Source organism: Brugia malayi, assembly GCF_000002995.4.
Source record: "Brugia malayi strain FR3 genome assembly, contig: Bm_v4_Chr4_scaffold_001, whole genome shotgun sequence".
In the NCBI taxonomy this organism is placed as follows: domain Eukaryota; kingdom Metazoa; phylum Nematoda; class Chromadorea; order Rhabditida; family Onchocercidae; genus Brugia; species Brugia malayi.
In genome coordinates this window covers 2,308,864-2,326,744 of record NW_025062478.1, presented here as the reverse complement: position 1 = coordinate 2,326,744, position 17,881 = coordinate 2,308,864, and the positions used below count along the sequence as shown (strand labels likewise).

Here is a 17,881-nt window from a genome sequence, read left to right as displayed (position 1 = left end):
CTAGAAATAGCGCAATTTGAAAGAGTGTTGATGATAATGAGAAAGCAAAAAAAAGATGAAGAAGAAAGAGAGACAGTGGATTACGTAGTGTAATCAATTAAAATATAGCTTGAGGAAAATAGCTATAATATCATTAATTGATATTAATTGAAGTATAGCTTAGATAAAATATGCATCTAAATAACTAAATGTCAAGAATAAATAGATGAACAAATATTCAATAATTAAACGTTTCGTTAATTAAAATTATTTAAAAAAAATGACAAAATATGTATACTCATCCAGTTACCATGTAATAACGTAAATAAGCATAAAAATAAACAATTAAATATGAAATTAAATTGACTGAAAATAAATAGCAATACAATGTAATAAGAAGTAAAGTAAGATGCATAGAAAACCATCACAAAAACAATGAAAATGAGAAGCAAATGACTGATTTACTAAGTCCACTCCAACACACTCACATAATTCTGAATTTGCCACGAAGTTCTGACTTACCATTTCAAGGCCGTTGCGTGCAACAACAATGCAAACATGATCTCTTTGAAGCAATTTTTTTTAATTTGATTTTTAATTTGATTTTTTTCTTGGAAATGATGTCCCATTTACCTAATCGTTCCACCATAACATTATGATATAGAAATTTGTTTAATTGCAATTGTAAAATTTAATTCAATTAAGGAATTTTTTTTTTCAGTTATGATAAGGAATATATCATTGTGAATGAGAGCCATATTGTTTTCTCGTATTATAGACTGGCTAAAACCATTACAGTTTATCGTATCTATTCATCCTGTTATTAGCAAACGAACATTTACAGTTGCATTTATTAATCGGCAATCAGCACTGTACACTGACGTACGACGCGTACGTGCACGTCGAGATAGATCCTCAAAAAATGATAGCAGACTGCTATTTTCATCGGAAGCATCAAATAATTGGAATGAGTACTAAATTTTTACCATTTCGTTTTTTTTTTTGTTATATAGGATATTTGCTAACTTAGTTGAATTATTTGTCACATACATGAAAAATTGCGTTCTTAAAATTGATCTATTAAGCTATTATATTTTGTGCATTTATTGATCAAGTTGTCGTCGGTGATATCCTACAGCTGTTCTTATTCACAAGATGAATCCAATTGTTGATATTGTTTCGACTAAAATAAACGTCCATTGAAGAAAGAAGAAAATTGAAACTACAAGTCCGTATTCTGTAGTGTAGAATGCTAGACCAGAACTGTAATTTTATAAGTTTCTGAACTTCATAAAAGCAAATCTGATAACATAGTTCAAAAATTGTGGATTTATTATACAATTTATCATACTTATATCAATAAATTAACTGATTTGATCAAATAACGAATTTAGAGCAGCAGTAACGAAGTATTTTGTTTCAGTTTGATTAAGATTTATCCCAGTATAAAATTATTGAAATTCTTATTTACTTCCGTTATCTATTTCAGTGTTCCAATTGTAAAAGCTTTTGTACATATCCCTGATAATTTCAACAATCCAATTATAGCAGTTTATTGGAATGATAATAGCGAATGTAATCGAGTCAAGGTGCTCTTTTTTTTTTCTTTAAATTTTAATTGTTCTGGCAAACTTTTTCATGAACAAGAGCTGCCAAGACTTTCTGTAATTAAATTTCGCTTTAATAAGAAATCGAAACTATGTTATATTACGATAACGTTTGCTTATAGGAGCATTCCGTAAGATCGACAACGAAAGCTGAAATTGAAGCTGTTTGCTTGGCACTGAAACAAGTATGCTATTCTTTGTTATATGCCAAGTTTTTATTTCAATAAATTGTCCTGGTTTGATATGATTATTTCTAAAAAAAATGGGAGGAAAAAGTTGATTTTTAGCATTGTGGCATTGCAGGCAGTTTTCAAAATGAATTTACCACGCGTCCGTATTGTTACAAATTCGAAATTTGTTTGGAAGCATTTTGGTAAAACATCATTATGGTGGAGCTTAGATGAATTTCTACAACAAAAATCGATGACATTTAGCTTGTGCTTAGCCGAAGCTGGAGATTTATATCGATTACTACACATGATCGATGTATAAATGCATTAATTTAACATTGTTTTTTTTTTTTCTCATTTCAATCCCTAATGTATTTTTCGTCATATTTGTTCATTTCATGCTAAAGCAAACATTTTTCATGCACTATTTGTCATTTCCAAAGAACTTTAGTTAATCCTCCATACATTTTTATTTAAAGTTGTGGAAGTCGTAATTGACGCATGCTTTTCAGGCGACTATTGAATACAGTTCTTCCATTGAAGAAACAGCTAAGAAATTTTTCGAGAATCTGATGAACAGAAAAGTGAGCAAGCGGGAATCTGAAAATAAGAAGCCCTCTCCAATAGTTTCATTAAGAGCAACTTTGGGAAAAGTGCAGAAGAGAAGTACAGGTTAATGATAAATACTTTATATAGTAAGCAGAAATTAAAAGCAGTGAAGCGTAGGATATGTAAGCTAAATGAAATTTTTGATCATTTGTTTTTTGTTCTTTATGATTCTGTTCTAAAATACCGTTATTTTAATAACAATAGATTTCCGATTGCTAAGTTGTAGCCCATCTATGAATGATCAGATAATTCTAATTGTTTGTGGTTGAAGTCATGTTGCTGCATGTCATCTACATAATTTCAGATATATTTATACCAGAAACACCATCAGCAGATTCAAAAAACTGGTAAGCATAAAAATTAATTAAAAGTCTCATTAATCAGTTAATCAATATATATATGATGATTTTTGGTCCTGAAACAGTTTGGATTTGTTTGGTGAACTCTGACCCATTTTGCTAAACTGTAAACTGTTTATTTCTAGTGCTTCCAAAAACCTATCGAGTGATGATGTTCCTACTGTTTATACATGTGGCGTTTTACATGTCGAAGGAAATGAGAAGAAGTATGTTAAGGCAGGTTGTGGTGTTTATTGGCCACATGCGCAGGAATTAGGTACCGGAAGACGTTATAATTTCTACCCTATAACTTTAGTTCGATGTCAGTTACAAGCTATAATTGATGCTCTGCAACAGGTAATCATAAGGTTCAAATCTGTGATTATTATTATTTATTTTTTTCATATGAGCAAGCATAAATTCTATTATGCAGTCTTAAGAAGAGATTTTTAGGCTGTAAACCAAAATTACCGCAAAATTGTCCTTCGTACTGATTGCGTCTCTTTTTTGGTTCATCATTCACGTCAGTGGTTAAAAGCTAATGGATCCTATGTGAGGTATCATGATCAATATCTAAGGATTATGGATTTATGTAAAGGCATCAATGTATGACTTTCATCAGTTTGAAATCTACAAATTTAATAAGAATTGAACGACAAAGCGAATCTTTTCACTGACAGCATCAATTGCTTTGTTTGAAAATATCAGTATTTTCCAAATGATCAAAATTTTAGGTAAAATTTCAACCAGCAAATGATCGAGTTGCTTTGAGTCAAGCAGAAGCACTAGCTGAAAATGGTGTTTGCTTACCGATACCATCCAGAAGATCTCAAAAGAAAATGTATGATAACAAAACTTCAAATGCTACGGGTGTTAAATGTTCATTGTAGCAGTTGTTTGTTTGTAACTAATTGCTGTGCAATCATTTTATTTGATTATTGTTCGGTTATTATTATTATTTTTGTATATTGTTGAATTTAGCAAATAAGTCAATTTAAGAATTATAATTGAAGTTGTTTTTGCATTGATTTATCAAATTTAATGCTTAAATAAAGTATAGCAAAACGTATTCACAACTTTTCTTAATTACTGGAACATGCAAACAGCAGTGAACACAATTTTATAGTTTCATGTATTATTTTAATTTTGCTAGCAATGCTTAACTCCTTTGAGTCCTAAAATTCAAATGAATTTTTTCAAATTTATAAGAAAATATATAAATGAGCATTGCTATTATCATTCAAAACATTACATTTGTTGTGAAACACTAAACAGGTCGTTCGGTTGTTATAAACAAATAGAAGGAAGGAAAAAGCTGCTTATAATCTGATTTCAAAGTTGAATTTAACTTTTTTCAAAAGTTACTGAGATTTTGGAATGTTATAGAACTTCGATTTAGCACTAATTCAGTCTTATTAAATTTCCTCAACAAATATGTGTAAGTGGAGATTCGTCGTAAATTTTTATCATTAAATTTTGAGACTGAAAGATATTTCAGAATCAAAAACGATGAATAAAAGAGCCAATAAATCGATAAAAAGCAAAAATGATTCGCTGAATGCAATTTCGAACGGTGATTTCATTCCTTTGCTTATTATATAGAGAATGTGAAATCTTTTAATTCTCAGAAATGAATGTCGAAGTAGATATTATAACTAAAATTCGATAATTCTATTACGTGAGGTTGACGTGTTAGATACACTTTTTTAATACCAAAATTCGATAATGCTATTACGTGAGGTTGACATGTTAGATACACTTTTTTAATACCAAAATTCGATAATGCTATTACGTGAGGTTGACGTGTTAGATACACTTTTTTAATACCAAAATTCGATAATGCTGTTACGTGAGGATATATACTTTTTACGTGTTGACGTGTTAGATATACTTTTTTAATATTTCGGATATTTTTAAAAATCGGTTTCTCTTAACTTAATATTACTTAATGTTTACGAAATTTTTAGTTTTAATGTTTTCGAATTTGTTAGCTTCAGATGCTACTACACAACGATCACAAAATTCACGAACTGAGAAGATGGAACAGGCAGTAAGTCATATTTTTGCATATGAAAGTTAATTTTTTTTTTTTTGCATTTTGAAATTAATTATTATGATAGTTTAGACAGTGTACTACATGGGTAATTATTCATTTTTACATGAAGATTTACTATACATAGGTTATTTTAAGTAAATTAATTGTTCTTCACTCTATTTGAGTTGTTAATTTAATCTTTGCATTTATAAATTAAACTTTTAAAATCATTTCAAAACGATCTGATTGGCTTAATTCTTTTACTATTTTTATTTTATAGCAATTCATCCGTTTGTGCTTTTATTCTGCTCTGTTCCTCCGTATATTTCTTATGTAAATTAATTTGATAGGATTGAAAATGAAATCAATTTGATTGTTATTATTTCAAATGAACTTGTCTATGTGAACACAATAACATTGATGAAATAAGTAGGAAACAGTTGAATTGCTATGGAATTTAAAATATTAATGATAATTTGAAATTAACTATTCGAAAATTTTAAAATTTATTTGACATTTTAACTTCGTATATCAAAAACTTTTGAATTTTTTTTAAGAAAATAATTGTTTCTCATTTTAGTTGCAATGTTCAAAAGTTGAAAAAGATGATAAATCAGCGTCAATTTTGCGTAAAACACCAAGTAAATATGCAATCTCTGTTAATCTAAGACTTTAATTTACGATGATTATCTATCCGGTATGCATCCGGAAAATTATGTTACACTGATTTTAATGCTAACCAATTAGATAATACCCTTTAATTTGATTTATTATTATACTAAATTGATTTATTATACTAAATTCATTGGATTAATTCTGCCAATTATCATTCATAAAATATTTAATGTTTCGGAATAATTTATTAAATTATAAAAGTTTTTTAAAATTTCCACGAAACAATTAGTGCTTTTTCCAAATGATTAATTTTTTTTTTTTTTTTTTTTTGCAGAAATGGTAATTGAGCGACGTGTAGCAAAGGTTAGTAATACTTTTTCTAAATGATTGACTTTTTTTTTCTTTTTTTTTTTTTCAGAAAAAATGGTATAACAAAGGTTAATAATTGCATTTACAAAAATAAAATTTATATAATTCTAGGATTATCATTATTTCATGCAATGTATGCCTAGCAAAGTTGTAAATGCTAAGTGCTAAATGATTGTTAGTATTTTAGGAAGAATAAAACTAATTAAAATGCAATTTTGCAAAAGCAAATCAAAAATTTTTATTATTTTAAATACTCTGAAGTATAAGTATAAGCAAGCATGCACAAAGTAATGCACAACAAACATGCATAAAGTAGTGCACAACAAACATGCATAAAGTAGTGCATATATTGCATGCATACACAAAGTAATGCACAACAAACATGCATAAAGTAGTGCATATATTGCATGCATACACAAAGTAATGCACAACAAACATGCATAAAGTAGTGCACAACAAACATGCATAAAGTAGTGCATATATTGCATGCATACACAAAGTAATGCACAACAAACATGCATAAAGTAGTGCATATATTGCATGCATACACAAAGTAATGCACAACAAACATGCATAAAGTAGTGCATATATTGCATGCATGCACAAAGTAATGTATATATTGCAAACATAAATAGTAACACGACAAATTACTATTTAGCTAATAACATGATGCAGAAAAATAAAATTTTTTTTTTCTTTTTTAACTGTTGTAAATTTATAATTATCTGTTTGAACTGATTAATTTCTAGCATCAACAAAAAAGCAATGTTCAAAATGGTACAGATCTACTAAAAAGTGATCAGCTATCAAAAGGTTTACCTTCAACTTCAATCTAATCATCGATAATTTCAAATATACTTTTTCTTTTCCATTTTTTTTTTCCTTTTTTTTTTTGAATCAAATATTTGTACTTGTATCCAATATTTAAATAATATATTAAACATTAATAGACAGATCAAATTTTGAATGAGATAATTAAAAGTTAAACAAATACAATGTCAAATATGTTTAATTTTAAAAAATTTTTTGTTAGCAAATTTTGTTTATCAGATAAATGCATGCATTTTAAGTTAGTAATAAAGTTTATTTAAAATTGGCATTTAATTAGCACTAATTGTTTATTAGAATTAAATAATCTAATAGTAGCTTACATTGACCTGAAGAGTGACCTTTAAAGTGCTATTAATTTCCTGAATAAAATTCATCTTTTACATTAAGCATTCATTAATTTAATTTATTCAATTCTAATCAATTAGCTTTTAATCTGAATTAGAAAATTCCTTGTTAACTAACCATATCTAATACAAAATTACAAATTAGTTCAAAATTTTTTGTCAAAAATAATTAATCAGTAATATAAGCAATTAATATTGTTAATTATCAAATGTAATAAAAATACAAGAAAAAAAAAACGATATATTCGAGTCATAGCAATGAATATTTTTGGTAATAATAAATAAATTTTATATTTCAATTTATTAGTTTAAAAAAATATCATCCATTGCCTATTTGTTTGAATTTAAAATTAGATAAATAACAAGTTGAAATTGTAAAAGGATTAAAAGAATTTTATCATTCATTCTTTATCAGTTAATTTATACAAATTTTATCATTTATCAGTTAATTTATACAAATATTATCAAAAACAAATAGTAGTTATGATTTTTCCTAAACAATTAAGTGTATCAATTATTGAAGGTTGAGAAAAATTGAATTCTCTTGCAGGTATATCTCAAGATAATGAAGTGTCGTGTGAAGTTTCAGATGCTGATACTACAGATATCAAGGTTTTCTTTAGTTACATTTAATAAAAATGGGAAATATTGAACCAAATATTTTAATTCTACTTTATTATTAATTGTTATTATTATTATTATTTACATCATTGTTCTATTATTATCATTATTATTATTAATTATTATTATTGCTGTTATTATTATTGTTATTGTTGCTTTTATTTATTGTTATTTATCATTATTATTATTACTGCTAATATTGTTGCAATCATTCATTATCACTATTAATTATAAAATCAGTATCATTATTAGTTATAAAATAGCATTTCAGGGAAATCTGTCTGCTGCTACACCAGAAATTAGTCCTTCAATAATTTCTACAGTTATTTCTGGGTCTTTTTTTCATTTTCAATTTTAAACTGACATATATATATATATATTAAATTTCTAAAATATATCTTCTAAATTTTTCTAAAATATATATTTTACAGATATTTTGAAGCATTTATGTAGCAATTTTTAGTGTTATATAGATTGAATATGCAAAATATAACATAACATAAGTATAAGTATATGGAGATGTCTAAAAATTCAAACTTTTTTATTAATCTTTAATCTTTGATTTTTCTTTTTTAAAAACGAGAAAAAAAAATTGATTATCAAAAAGCTTATCATAAGATTTATGTGTCTGTAAAGATAATATTAAAGAAATGAAATTTTATACAATAGGAAAATGATTTTTTCTTTTCACTTATCCATTTCATATTTAATTAATTAATTAATTAATTAATTAATTATTTAATATTGTAAAATAAATGTTACATGTATGTTTGTCTATTTTTTCTTTCTTTTTCAGCAAAACAACAGTGAATGAAATTAATGAAATTATGGAAGAAATTTTTTCAAGAATACAATGCATAACGCTTACACGTGAACGCTTAGATAGAATTAAGAATTATTTTGCAAAATCAAAAATGTTTACATTATGTGAATCGGTTATTATCAATTTCTTCTACTTTCATTATTTAAATGCTTGATTTTAATATTGTATCAAAAATTACATTTAAACAAATTTAAATTAAAATTTTTTTTTTTTTTTTTTTGAATTTTTATTTCAATAAAATTTGAAGGATGCATTTGAATGGATAACTGATAATATGCAAACAATTTACAAAAATCCAATAAATGCATGCAAAAAATTACGTATTGCTATTGGTAGTCGAAGTATTTCAATTGATTTAGCTACAAAGGTTTTTCATTTTTGATATTTTTTTTATATTCAATTTATAATTTATATTTTTTTTTGTATTTTTTCCATTTCCAATTTATATATATATATATATATTTTACTTTTATAACTTATTTTATAAAATAAATAATGGTTGTTTTTTTCTTTCTTTTTTTTTTTTTTTTTGAAAGAAAAACGATATCAAAACTGATTATTTCAATATTAAATTGAAATATTAACTGTTTGAGAGAATTTACTAAAATACAACTTATTAAAAAAATAAATTAAAATATTTCTACCAAATTAAATAATTTAATAATATGTTTGCTGCAAATATGTAAAATAATAATAATAATAATATTAAATAATAATAATAGTAATAATAATAATAATAATAATAAGTGACTCATTTCAATAAAATGAATATTCATGTAGTGATCTTAGAATTTAATTATAAAGAATTGTGCTAATTAAAAAGTTTGAAAAGAGATATATTTGAAGTAATAATTGAAAAAATTTATTGATTACTAATTATTCAAATGATATTTCTTTGTTTCTTTTTTCTTTTAAAGGCTCTTCAATTATTTGTGGAAAATCATTCAATCTGTATGACTGATATGATAAAATATTGCTCTTATGAGGGACGAAGTGAAATAACAATAAATGAATTATCACAAATATTAAAACGTTTAATTAAAATGAATATCAAAAATATTTTATTTGATAATTCTGATCGTATTTCTACACTACTATTTCAACAAAATCCATCTCATACATATCAACTTTGAAATTATTTATTTTTAATATTTTTCTAATTGTCTCATATCTATTTTATATGATATTATTTTCGAAATAAAAATAAATTTTGACATTTCACTTACAATTAATTATTTTCTTTTAAGATTGAAAATGGAAAATGTTAATCAAAGTAGCAAAATAAAATAAATATAAATTTCTATAATATTTTAGCCTTTTTTTTTTTTATTTATATCTATCCACAATCAAATCCTAAATAAAAAATAAAATGTTATTCTGCAGAAGGAAAAAAAAAAAGAATAAAAAAAAATTATTAATTTAAAAATTTTGTTATTATAAAAAATATTTGCAAATTTTATTAAGAAGTATAATTATTAATGTTATAATTCAAATATGACAGAGAAATTTGCATAGTTTATTTGTTAAACATTTTCTACTTTTTTTTTTTTTCAATTTCAAAATGATTATTAATTATTCATATATGAATCAATGCACAGTAATTCATTTTGATACAAATATTTATATCAATTATTATATTTTAGCATTTCCAGTAAATTATAAATAATTTTTAAGTTTAGTATAATTTGCATGTGAATGAATGATTGATTTCATTTGTGTCATATGTTGTCGTTTTGAAAAAATAAAAATTAAAAAATCCATGTAAAGAGTACAGCGCAGCTTATTTTATTATGGATCTTCTGGTAGTATTTCTTCCGTTTTCTTGACTAAAAATTTAAAAATATCAAAGTATAAGTAAAAATATTTTTTTTTTTGTTGATAAGAATGGAAAAAAGAAATTTGTAGTATTTGATTCAAATATATTTTAAAATTGAATCCATCATTTTGCTTAAAATTAATGATAATCTTAGGAGAGAAAATATCGTATTTTTTCTTTGTCTTTATTATCTCATATTTTCTCCTTTATTTTTTCATAAATTTAGCTTTTTGTTCTTTTTATGTTTTTTTTTTTTGAAAAATTATAGCACTTTAAAAAAATTTTTTAATAAAATTAATATCAAATAATTGCTATTACCTTCTTTCTTGCTTCCTTTAGAAGTTTTCTTCTTTTTGCTCTTTTTACTCTTTGATTTCTTTTTTTTCTTCTTCTTTTCACCTCTACAATGGTTTAATTAAATGAATCGATTGACTTAAAAGTGAATTATTGATTGATTTATTTGAAATTAAATTAAAATGGTTAAAAAAAAAGAGAGAGAGAGAGAAAACACGTGGTATAACTTACGTGACAAGTCCTTTTTCCGGTGTACTCTCAGTTGGGACGGTTGCAGTACGTGATACAGGTGTTGTTCTTCCTTCTTCCTGATTTAATGTCGATGAACGAATAACAGTTGCACCAGTACGTGTCTCACCTTCCGGTATTGCTGCTTTATCATCATCCGATGTTCCTGTTAATTGACTTCCGGTAGAACCAGAACTTCCAACAGATCCGGATGGCAGTGCTTCAGCTGGCACTTCCTAAATACATTCATATTATCTTTTTTTTTTTCTTTATTTTACAAATTTAGATGTTTAAAAATTAATCTAAAAATTAGTTTTATTATTTAATTTTGTAAGTAAATTTAAATTAAAATAACAAATCAAACAAGAAAAAGTAAGCATTTTCCTAGGATTTTGTTTCTTTTTTTTTTTACAGTTTAAAAACTAACTGAAGTTGGACGAAGAAAAGGTTGCATCATACTATCAATAGCAACCTGAAAATGATATTTTCATTAGTTTTTTAACTTATAATTACAATTAATCTTCAGCAAATATTTTGCAAAATTTTTTCCATCCTTCAAATTATTGCTTTGCTCGAATTTCTTCTAGAATAAGTTTTTTTTTTTTTTCAAAAAATAACTTAAAAATTAATCTATTAATTTAAATTAAAATTTTCAATTTCAAAAATTTTCAAAAAACTTTTGTTCGAAGAAAAAGAATCCAAAAATTTAACTATATTTTGAGAATATCTCGAGAATAACATTTTGTCATGCAATCATCTAACTATTGAATCTGACAAAGCAATCGATAATGTTTGTGTGATTTTAATTTCAAAAAAAAAACCTTTTTTGTTTATTAAATAAAAATTAAAAAAAGATATATAATTTGAAACTAATTTTTTGTTCTGGTTGATATCGTGGTAAAGATGTTGGAGCAATTGGCGCAGTAGTACTGACCACTTGCACCTACAATTTACACTGATATTAATTATTCATTTCTAATATTAAATTATTTTTAAAACAAAATTTTTGACATTTTACATTTTATTAATTTAAATTAAAAAGTTATTTATTAAAATAATTAATGCGACCAAATTATTCATTACAAATTAATTAAAATTAAATTATTCATCATTGTTAATTATAAAATGTTATTGAATTTCTAATTTATTTAAAATCATTTTAAATAAATTCAAATATTTTAAATGATTAGATTAAATTTTAATGCAATTAAATTGCTATATAAGATAAAATTAAAACAAATTTCAATCTTTCAAAGAATTAAATAAATTTTTTAATTAAATTATAGTATTATTAATTAAAAAAGTAAACCTTTCGTTTTACAATTTGCCGAGAAGATGGTGTAACTTTTCCTTGCAATGCATCACATGCTAAAATAGACCAATTGTTGACAGCTTGTCTGCATGCTGGCTGTAAACAAAATCGAAATTTTTTAAAATAAAAAAATAAAAATCAAAAAAAAAAAAATAATATGATAAAAGATGAAATAAATATGTAAACAATTAACGAAGAAATAGAGTCAAAAGGTAAAATCATAAAAGAAATAAAATTTTAAAAAAGAAAATTAATATAATAAAAAATGAAATAGATATGTAAGCAATTAACTAATTAATTAATTAATTCAGAAAGATACTTTGGTTGAGTAAAGATAAAAAGCGCCAATTGCTGCCATAGCAATGACAAATGTTACAAATGCCATTAAATTCTTTTGCAACCGTCCAATTACAAATGTATAAATGAAAACAATACAAGCATTTATCATTTTCATTTTCAATTTATTACAAACGGAAAATTTTTCAAAAGAAAAAAATTTGAATATTTTGCATTTTTTAAAGAAATTTTTTTTTTAATTTGTTGTGAAAGAAAGAAAAAAAGAGTAGAATAAAATAAGAACAATTTTATAATTAATTAAGAAAAAATTCTGTCTTTTAAAAATTTTTTCATTAAATAAAAGAAAATGAATGTTTTCTTTTTTTTTTAAAAAAAAAAAAAAAAGATGACGATAGTAAATTAATCTTGAATGATTATGATATCATTTATTATATAATGTTTATTTTAAAATTTTAAAAGCTGTGAATTTTCAAAATTAAATGTTTATTAAATTTTCTTTTTTTGGAAATAATATTTTTTGTTAAGTTTCCAGGTTTTTATTGAATCATTTGATAGTGAGAATGTTATTGTAAAAACTAATAAAATGCAAATTTCATACTTTATATATATATATATAAAAAAATACAATACAAATACTATTAAAAAGTTATAATAACAATAACAAGTAAAAATTTATCACACGGTTCAATTAAATGACAATGTATTTGTGACAAAATCGAGAAATTAATTAATTAATATTTATAATGCATTCAAATTGAGATAATATTTGCATGGAAAAAGAAAAAGAAAAGAAAAAAATATTTTAAATGATATTAAAAAAAAAAAAAAAAAAAAAAGAAAAGTCGAATGAATGAGAGAAAAGTTATCAAAATTGCAAATGAAAAAAGAAAAATAATAATTATAACATAGTTTGAAATTACGATAAGTGAATTTGTTTAATTTTATAAATTACTTTTGAGAAATTGAAAAAGTTATTTATTAATTTTGCTTAAATGAATGAATCTTTTTTCAGATTTTTCATACTTTCAAGTATGTATGATTGTTTTTTTTTTGTTTTTTCTCACAAAAAAAAAAAGATTGTTTACACATTTTCAAGATATTTTTGCAAATAATTTACTTCATCTCGACTTATTTTCATTTATTACAAACAAATTATTAAATTTCCAAAAGTATTTTAAAATTGTGCAATTTCAAAGTATTAAATATATCTGATCCATTGCCACATTCATTATTGATTAGATCTTTTTTCTTAAATTTTACTTATAAATAAAATTATTTCATAATTTTTGAAAGAATTAAAATGGCAGGATTTTACGAGGAACACATAAAAAGCTAAAAATGAATGTAAAGATTTAATTTCTTAAAATTTGAAATTTCTGAAAAATTAAAATAAAATAAAAAAGTTGCTAGCCTTAAATATACGATAAGAAAAAGGAAGTAATAAATCAATTATTTTATACTTCAGTAAGGAATTTATTTTTATTAATATTATTATTTTTTTGAAGTTAATAGTTTCAGAATTTACAAAGAAACAGAAAAAAGCAAAAAAAAAAAAAAAAAATGTAAAATAAATATAAAATGAAACAATTGCATTATCTACCAATCAATCTATCAAATCACAGATGCTAATGAAAATCTAATTAATTAATTAATTAATTTATATTCAACTATAATTGTATGAATTATTAATGCATGCCTACGATAAAATAATTTGATAAATTATCACAATACAATTCCAATGACCTATCAAAGGCTTATCGAATAGTTTCAATGCCAATCATTAATTGCAAAAGATTTTATCTCATCTGATAAGACTCTCACCTATCATATCATACCGTATCACATATGCATTCTTATCAAATTACAAATTACCGTATGAAAAGTTAAGAAAAGTACCATATGAAAAAAAAATTATTTTTTTTTGTTTTGCAAGAATCATTAATTTATGATTTTTGCATATTGCTAATATTATAGGTATGGAAATAAATACAAATGAATAATTATAATTGATAAATTATCATAATTAATTAATTATTTATATCATTTATAAATAATCATTGATTCATGAATTTCCATGGATCAGTAGCTGCAGCATATGTTGCAGCACTTGTCGGATACTGAAAATATTCCATTGGTGTTGGAACTGTTGCTTGATAACCTCCATAGCCTACAACTACTGACACTGACGTGTAATCGAGTTTTTTTTTTAATAATTATAATTAGCCAAAAAAAAAAAGTTTTTATTTTAAACGAAAAAATTAAAATAATCTTTTTTTTTTTCTTTTTTTAAGTATTATAAAGACTAATTGCACATAGCACATCTACCAAATATTTAATTTTTAACAAAATTTTAGGTAAATAAATAAATTTTGAAAAACTTACCATATCCTTGTGGAAATGTTGCTTGTGATGTATATGCTGTTGATGGTGATATGGTACCAAAATATGGTGGTGGTAAGACGGTTAATTTTGATGAATCAATTTCAATTGGTGATGTCCTTTGTTCTGATACACTTGTTTCACTTCTTTCTGTTTTTATCTAAAAATTTTTCATTTTTCTTTACCTTTTTTTTTTTTTTTCAAAAATAAGAATTAATTCTTTTTTTAAATTATTATTTGATTGTTAACAATATTTCAAACTATCTAACCTCAGTACTGCAAGTACTAGCATTCCGGATATCAGCTGAATTAGTTTTACTAGATGAGCTACCATCATTGCTGCATGCCGGAACGACATGCAATGCAACTTCATGTTTTGTTGCTTTCTTTTGTTGTCGAGCTTTAGCACGTCGATTTTTAAACCATACCTGATGTTTCTCTGATGAAATTTGTATAAAACTTTATAATTAATTAGTCATGTATAAAATTAGTAATCCATACTAATAAATAAAATAATAATTATCCGAAAAAATATGCAAAGGAAGCAGATAATAAATAAAACTTAACAGTTGAATAAAACTAAAATGTAGAAAGAAAAAAAAAAATAGTAATTCAAGTTTTAAAATTAAGTTTGAGCATACTTGAACGCGTGATTCTGGTAATTGAATTTTCAATGAAATTTCCTCACGAATAAATATATCTGGATAACGAGTTTTGGAAAAGTAATTCTCCAAAACTTCCAATTGTATTCGTGAAAATGTTGTTCGTTCACGGCGTTGTTTTCTGAAGTTTGAACTGAAGTAAAGTGCAATGTAGGCGAATCCTCAATTATTCTCAATCACCGATTGCAACCGGTATTATTATTATTATTATTACTATTATTATTATTACAAGACTTATCCAAATAATCTGTTCTTAATCACAACAAAAAAAATCAGTGAAATTATGTTGAAACTCAATGTGATTGATTAAAACTGAAATCCTTTAATTGTCAATTTTCGGTTGATAATTAAGACTTTTTCATAATTATTAATTCGTTTTCACTTTTGCCATTCTTTAAATGAGAATGAATACTTTCAGGAAAAGCGATGACTTATAGAAATGGAATTTTAGAAGATTGATTTTAATTCCTTAATGAAAATGGAGATTTCAAGGAATGAGACTGATTCCAGTGTCAAATTTCGGGTAGAAAATTATAAATGAAGAAGGATATCCGTTATTAATAAATTGAGATTAATGAGAAATACTTCAATATGAGTGATATTTCAAAATAATATGTGAAATTTAAATTCATATCATCTTCAATGATATACTTCCGTTTCCATCAATTATAGAGATTTAATTTATTATTAAGGAAATAATTATGATAAAACTAGTTTTCCTAATTTTAGTATTAATTGTGTACGGTAATTCATGTCCAACAGCAACAACAACAACTGCCGTACGGTATTTGTTTATCGTAACCATGAAAATTTGTTTACAAGTTGCTACAGTATTGATAAACTGCAATCTTAGTAGGTTTTCCGGATGAAGTGATGGTATCTTGTAATATATCAATTGAAACCGGCAATGATTTAATTATAAAAATAAGTTAAGTAAGTGGATAAAAGTATTGAAGTTAGATTTTGTATAATTAACAATAAATTTTCTAGAAGGAAAGAAATAAAAGTAAAATTAACCTTGCTGCTTGGCTAGCATTCCAGGCTGTTAATCCAGCCGTTTGGCAATCTGCTAGTGAATTTCCAATATAACCCATTCCGCCCGGCAAAAAATTGTGCGCTGGTGTTGCGGTAAAACCAAGTGCAGCACTTGACATATGCGGCGCAGTTGCATAAGCACCATTTTTGAAGTATGCAGCCATATTTGCCGCAGAACTCATATTTGCCGCTGCGGCAGCGCTTGTTACGCTCACCGTAGGGATATACGACATTTGCTAGAATCAAAATAGATCTCAGAATTATTTATTAATAATAAATTTTGAAATTTAATTTCAATGGAAACGCTCTAAAATAAAAGAGAGAAAATCCAAATATTGCTTTATTATCAACAACAAACAAATTTTCACTAAAAGAAACAGGAATCTGAAATTTAAGTTTACACAAAACATGACATTTGCGCTCACTTTATACAAGCCATTAATTAATATTTTCATTGTCTTTAGAAAAGAAACAGTTGTAAGTTTTATTTGAAAACTTTTTAAACTTAACTTCATTATGCTTTTAAAGCAAAGAAATGCAAAAAATATTATTTATTTATACATTAGAAAGTGTATAGGTATTATACTGGAGAAATTGAAGACTTTTTTTTTTTAATTTCGTTATTTTATTGCTTATTGTTAAGAGAACAATGAGTTTATTTTGAATATTTTGAAGATGCTAAAAAGTTCAAATCATTGAATAATTTTGTCTCCTCGTTTTCTTTTTAAATAAAATTGTTCCTCACTAAAAAAAAAATATAATATAAAATAATAATAATAACAATAATAATGATAATAATAAAGAATGGTTTGAAGCACTAAAAGCACAAAGAAGCTACAACAGAAGTAAATATTATGCCAATATTTATTTCCTATGATTATCGTATATGTATTTATTAACAAGTTTTAAGATTGATATCTAATTAATTCTTATTAATTAGGCTGCAACTATTCCAAATGGTTATTTAAAAAAATTTGCTAATTAAAATTAATGAAGAATAGATATTTAAAGTGATAACTGTTAAGAATAATGTTATTTAGCATTTTCTTGAACATGTAAATATAAAAGAAAATTACTGTGTGAAAATTTGATCAAATTGATTTTAGCAACTTATAAAATAGGATTACTGTATATCGAAATTTTAGATTTGACAAGTGACATTGTGCATGATATATTATCATTGCTGTAATTGTTAAATAGCTTATGCTTAAAATTTCTTCGAGAAAAAATAAACAAACAAATAAGCAATAATCTATTTAGTCATTTAAAATAACGAATAAATATAAAATTTGGCATTATTTGAACCATTAATGATTACTTATCTGAATTTATTAAAATATTTCACATATTTTATCAAACAGTTTAATATACGTCAATATACAATAATATAATACACAATAATATACAATAATAATATACAGTATAATAGATATATACATACAATAATAATATACGTCAATTTGATCAGATAATTTAATAATTTTAAGAACGCCGACGATGATAACCTCATAATTTCT

General features: G+C 24.3%; 4 protein-coding genes across 5 annotated transcripts; 2 read left to right on the top strand and 2 right to left on the bottom strand.

Annotated features, from left to right (window-relative positions):
• Positions 1 to 726: 726 nt before the first annotated feature.
• On the top strand, positions 727 to 3,593 carry Bm5700 (uncharacterized protein; the record flags this gene model as incomplete). The annotated part of the gene is made up of 9 exons (XM_001902598.2): positions 727 to 950; positions 1,469 to 1,568; positions 1,709 to 1,771; positions 1,890 to 2,072; positions 2,269 to 2,428; positions 2,670 to 2,712; positions 2,850 to 3,060; positions 3,157 to 3,309; positions 3,438 to 3,593. The coding sequence occupies 9 exons, from the start codon at positions 727 to 729 to the stop codon at positions 3,591 to 3,593; spliced, it is 1,293 nt and encodes a 430-aa protein (XP_001902633.1).
• A 1,082-nt stretch (positions 3,594 to 4,675) lies between these two features.
• Positions 4,676 to 8,723, top strand: Bm14164 (Uncharacterized protein; the record flags this gene model as incomplete). Its single annotated transcript, XM_043081370.1, has 8 exons — positions 4,676 to 4,753; positions 5,319 to 5,379; positions 5,688 to 5,716; positions 6,472 to 6,535; positions 7,448 to 7,509; positions 7,790 to 7,851; positions 8,315 to 8,453; positions 8,589 to 8,723. The coding sequence occupies 8 exons, from the start codon at positions 4,676 to 4,678 to the stop codon at positions 8,721 to 8,723; spliced, it is 630 nt and encodes a 209-aa protein (XP_042937304.1).
• Positions 8,724 to 10,129: 1,406 nt separating this feature from the next.
• Positions 10,130 to 12,376, bottom strand: Bm9383 (Uncharacterized protein; the record flags this gene model as incomplete). The annotated part of the gene is made up of 7 exons (XM_043081369.1): positions 10,130 to 10,167; positions 10,476 to 10,558; positions 10,683 to 10,915; positions 11,107 to 11,151; positions 11,614 to 11,622; positions 11,989 to 12,087; positions 12,311 to 12,376. The coding sequence occupies 7 exons, from the start codon at positions 12,374 to 12,376 to the stop codon at positions 10,130 to 10,132; spliced, it is 573 nt and encodes a 190-aa protein (XP_042937303.1).
• A 1,966-nt stretch (positions 12,377 to 14,342) lies between these two features.
• On the bottom strand, positions 14,343 to 16,597 carry Bma-ttx-1 (the record flags this gene model as incomplete). Of its 2 annotated transcripts, none has more annotated exons than XM_043081368.1 (5): positions 14,343 to 14,464; positions 14,671 to 14,827; positions 14,937 to 15,095; positions 15,309 to 15,462; positions 16,347 to 16,597. In XM_043081368.1, the coding sequence occupies 5 exons, from the start codon at positions 16,595 to 16,597 to the stop codon at positions 14,343 to 14,345; spliced, it is 843 nt and encodes a 280-aa protein (XP_042937302.1). The 2 variants fall into 2 exon arrangements, with proteins under 2 accessions (XP_042937302.1, XP_001893267.1); XM_001893232.1 differs by having other exon boundaries at positions 14,343 to 14,455; positions 15,309 to 15,450.
• Positions 16,598 to 17,881: the final 1,284 nt, after the last annotated feature.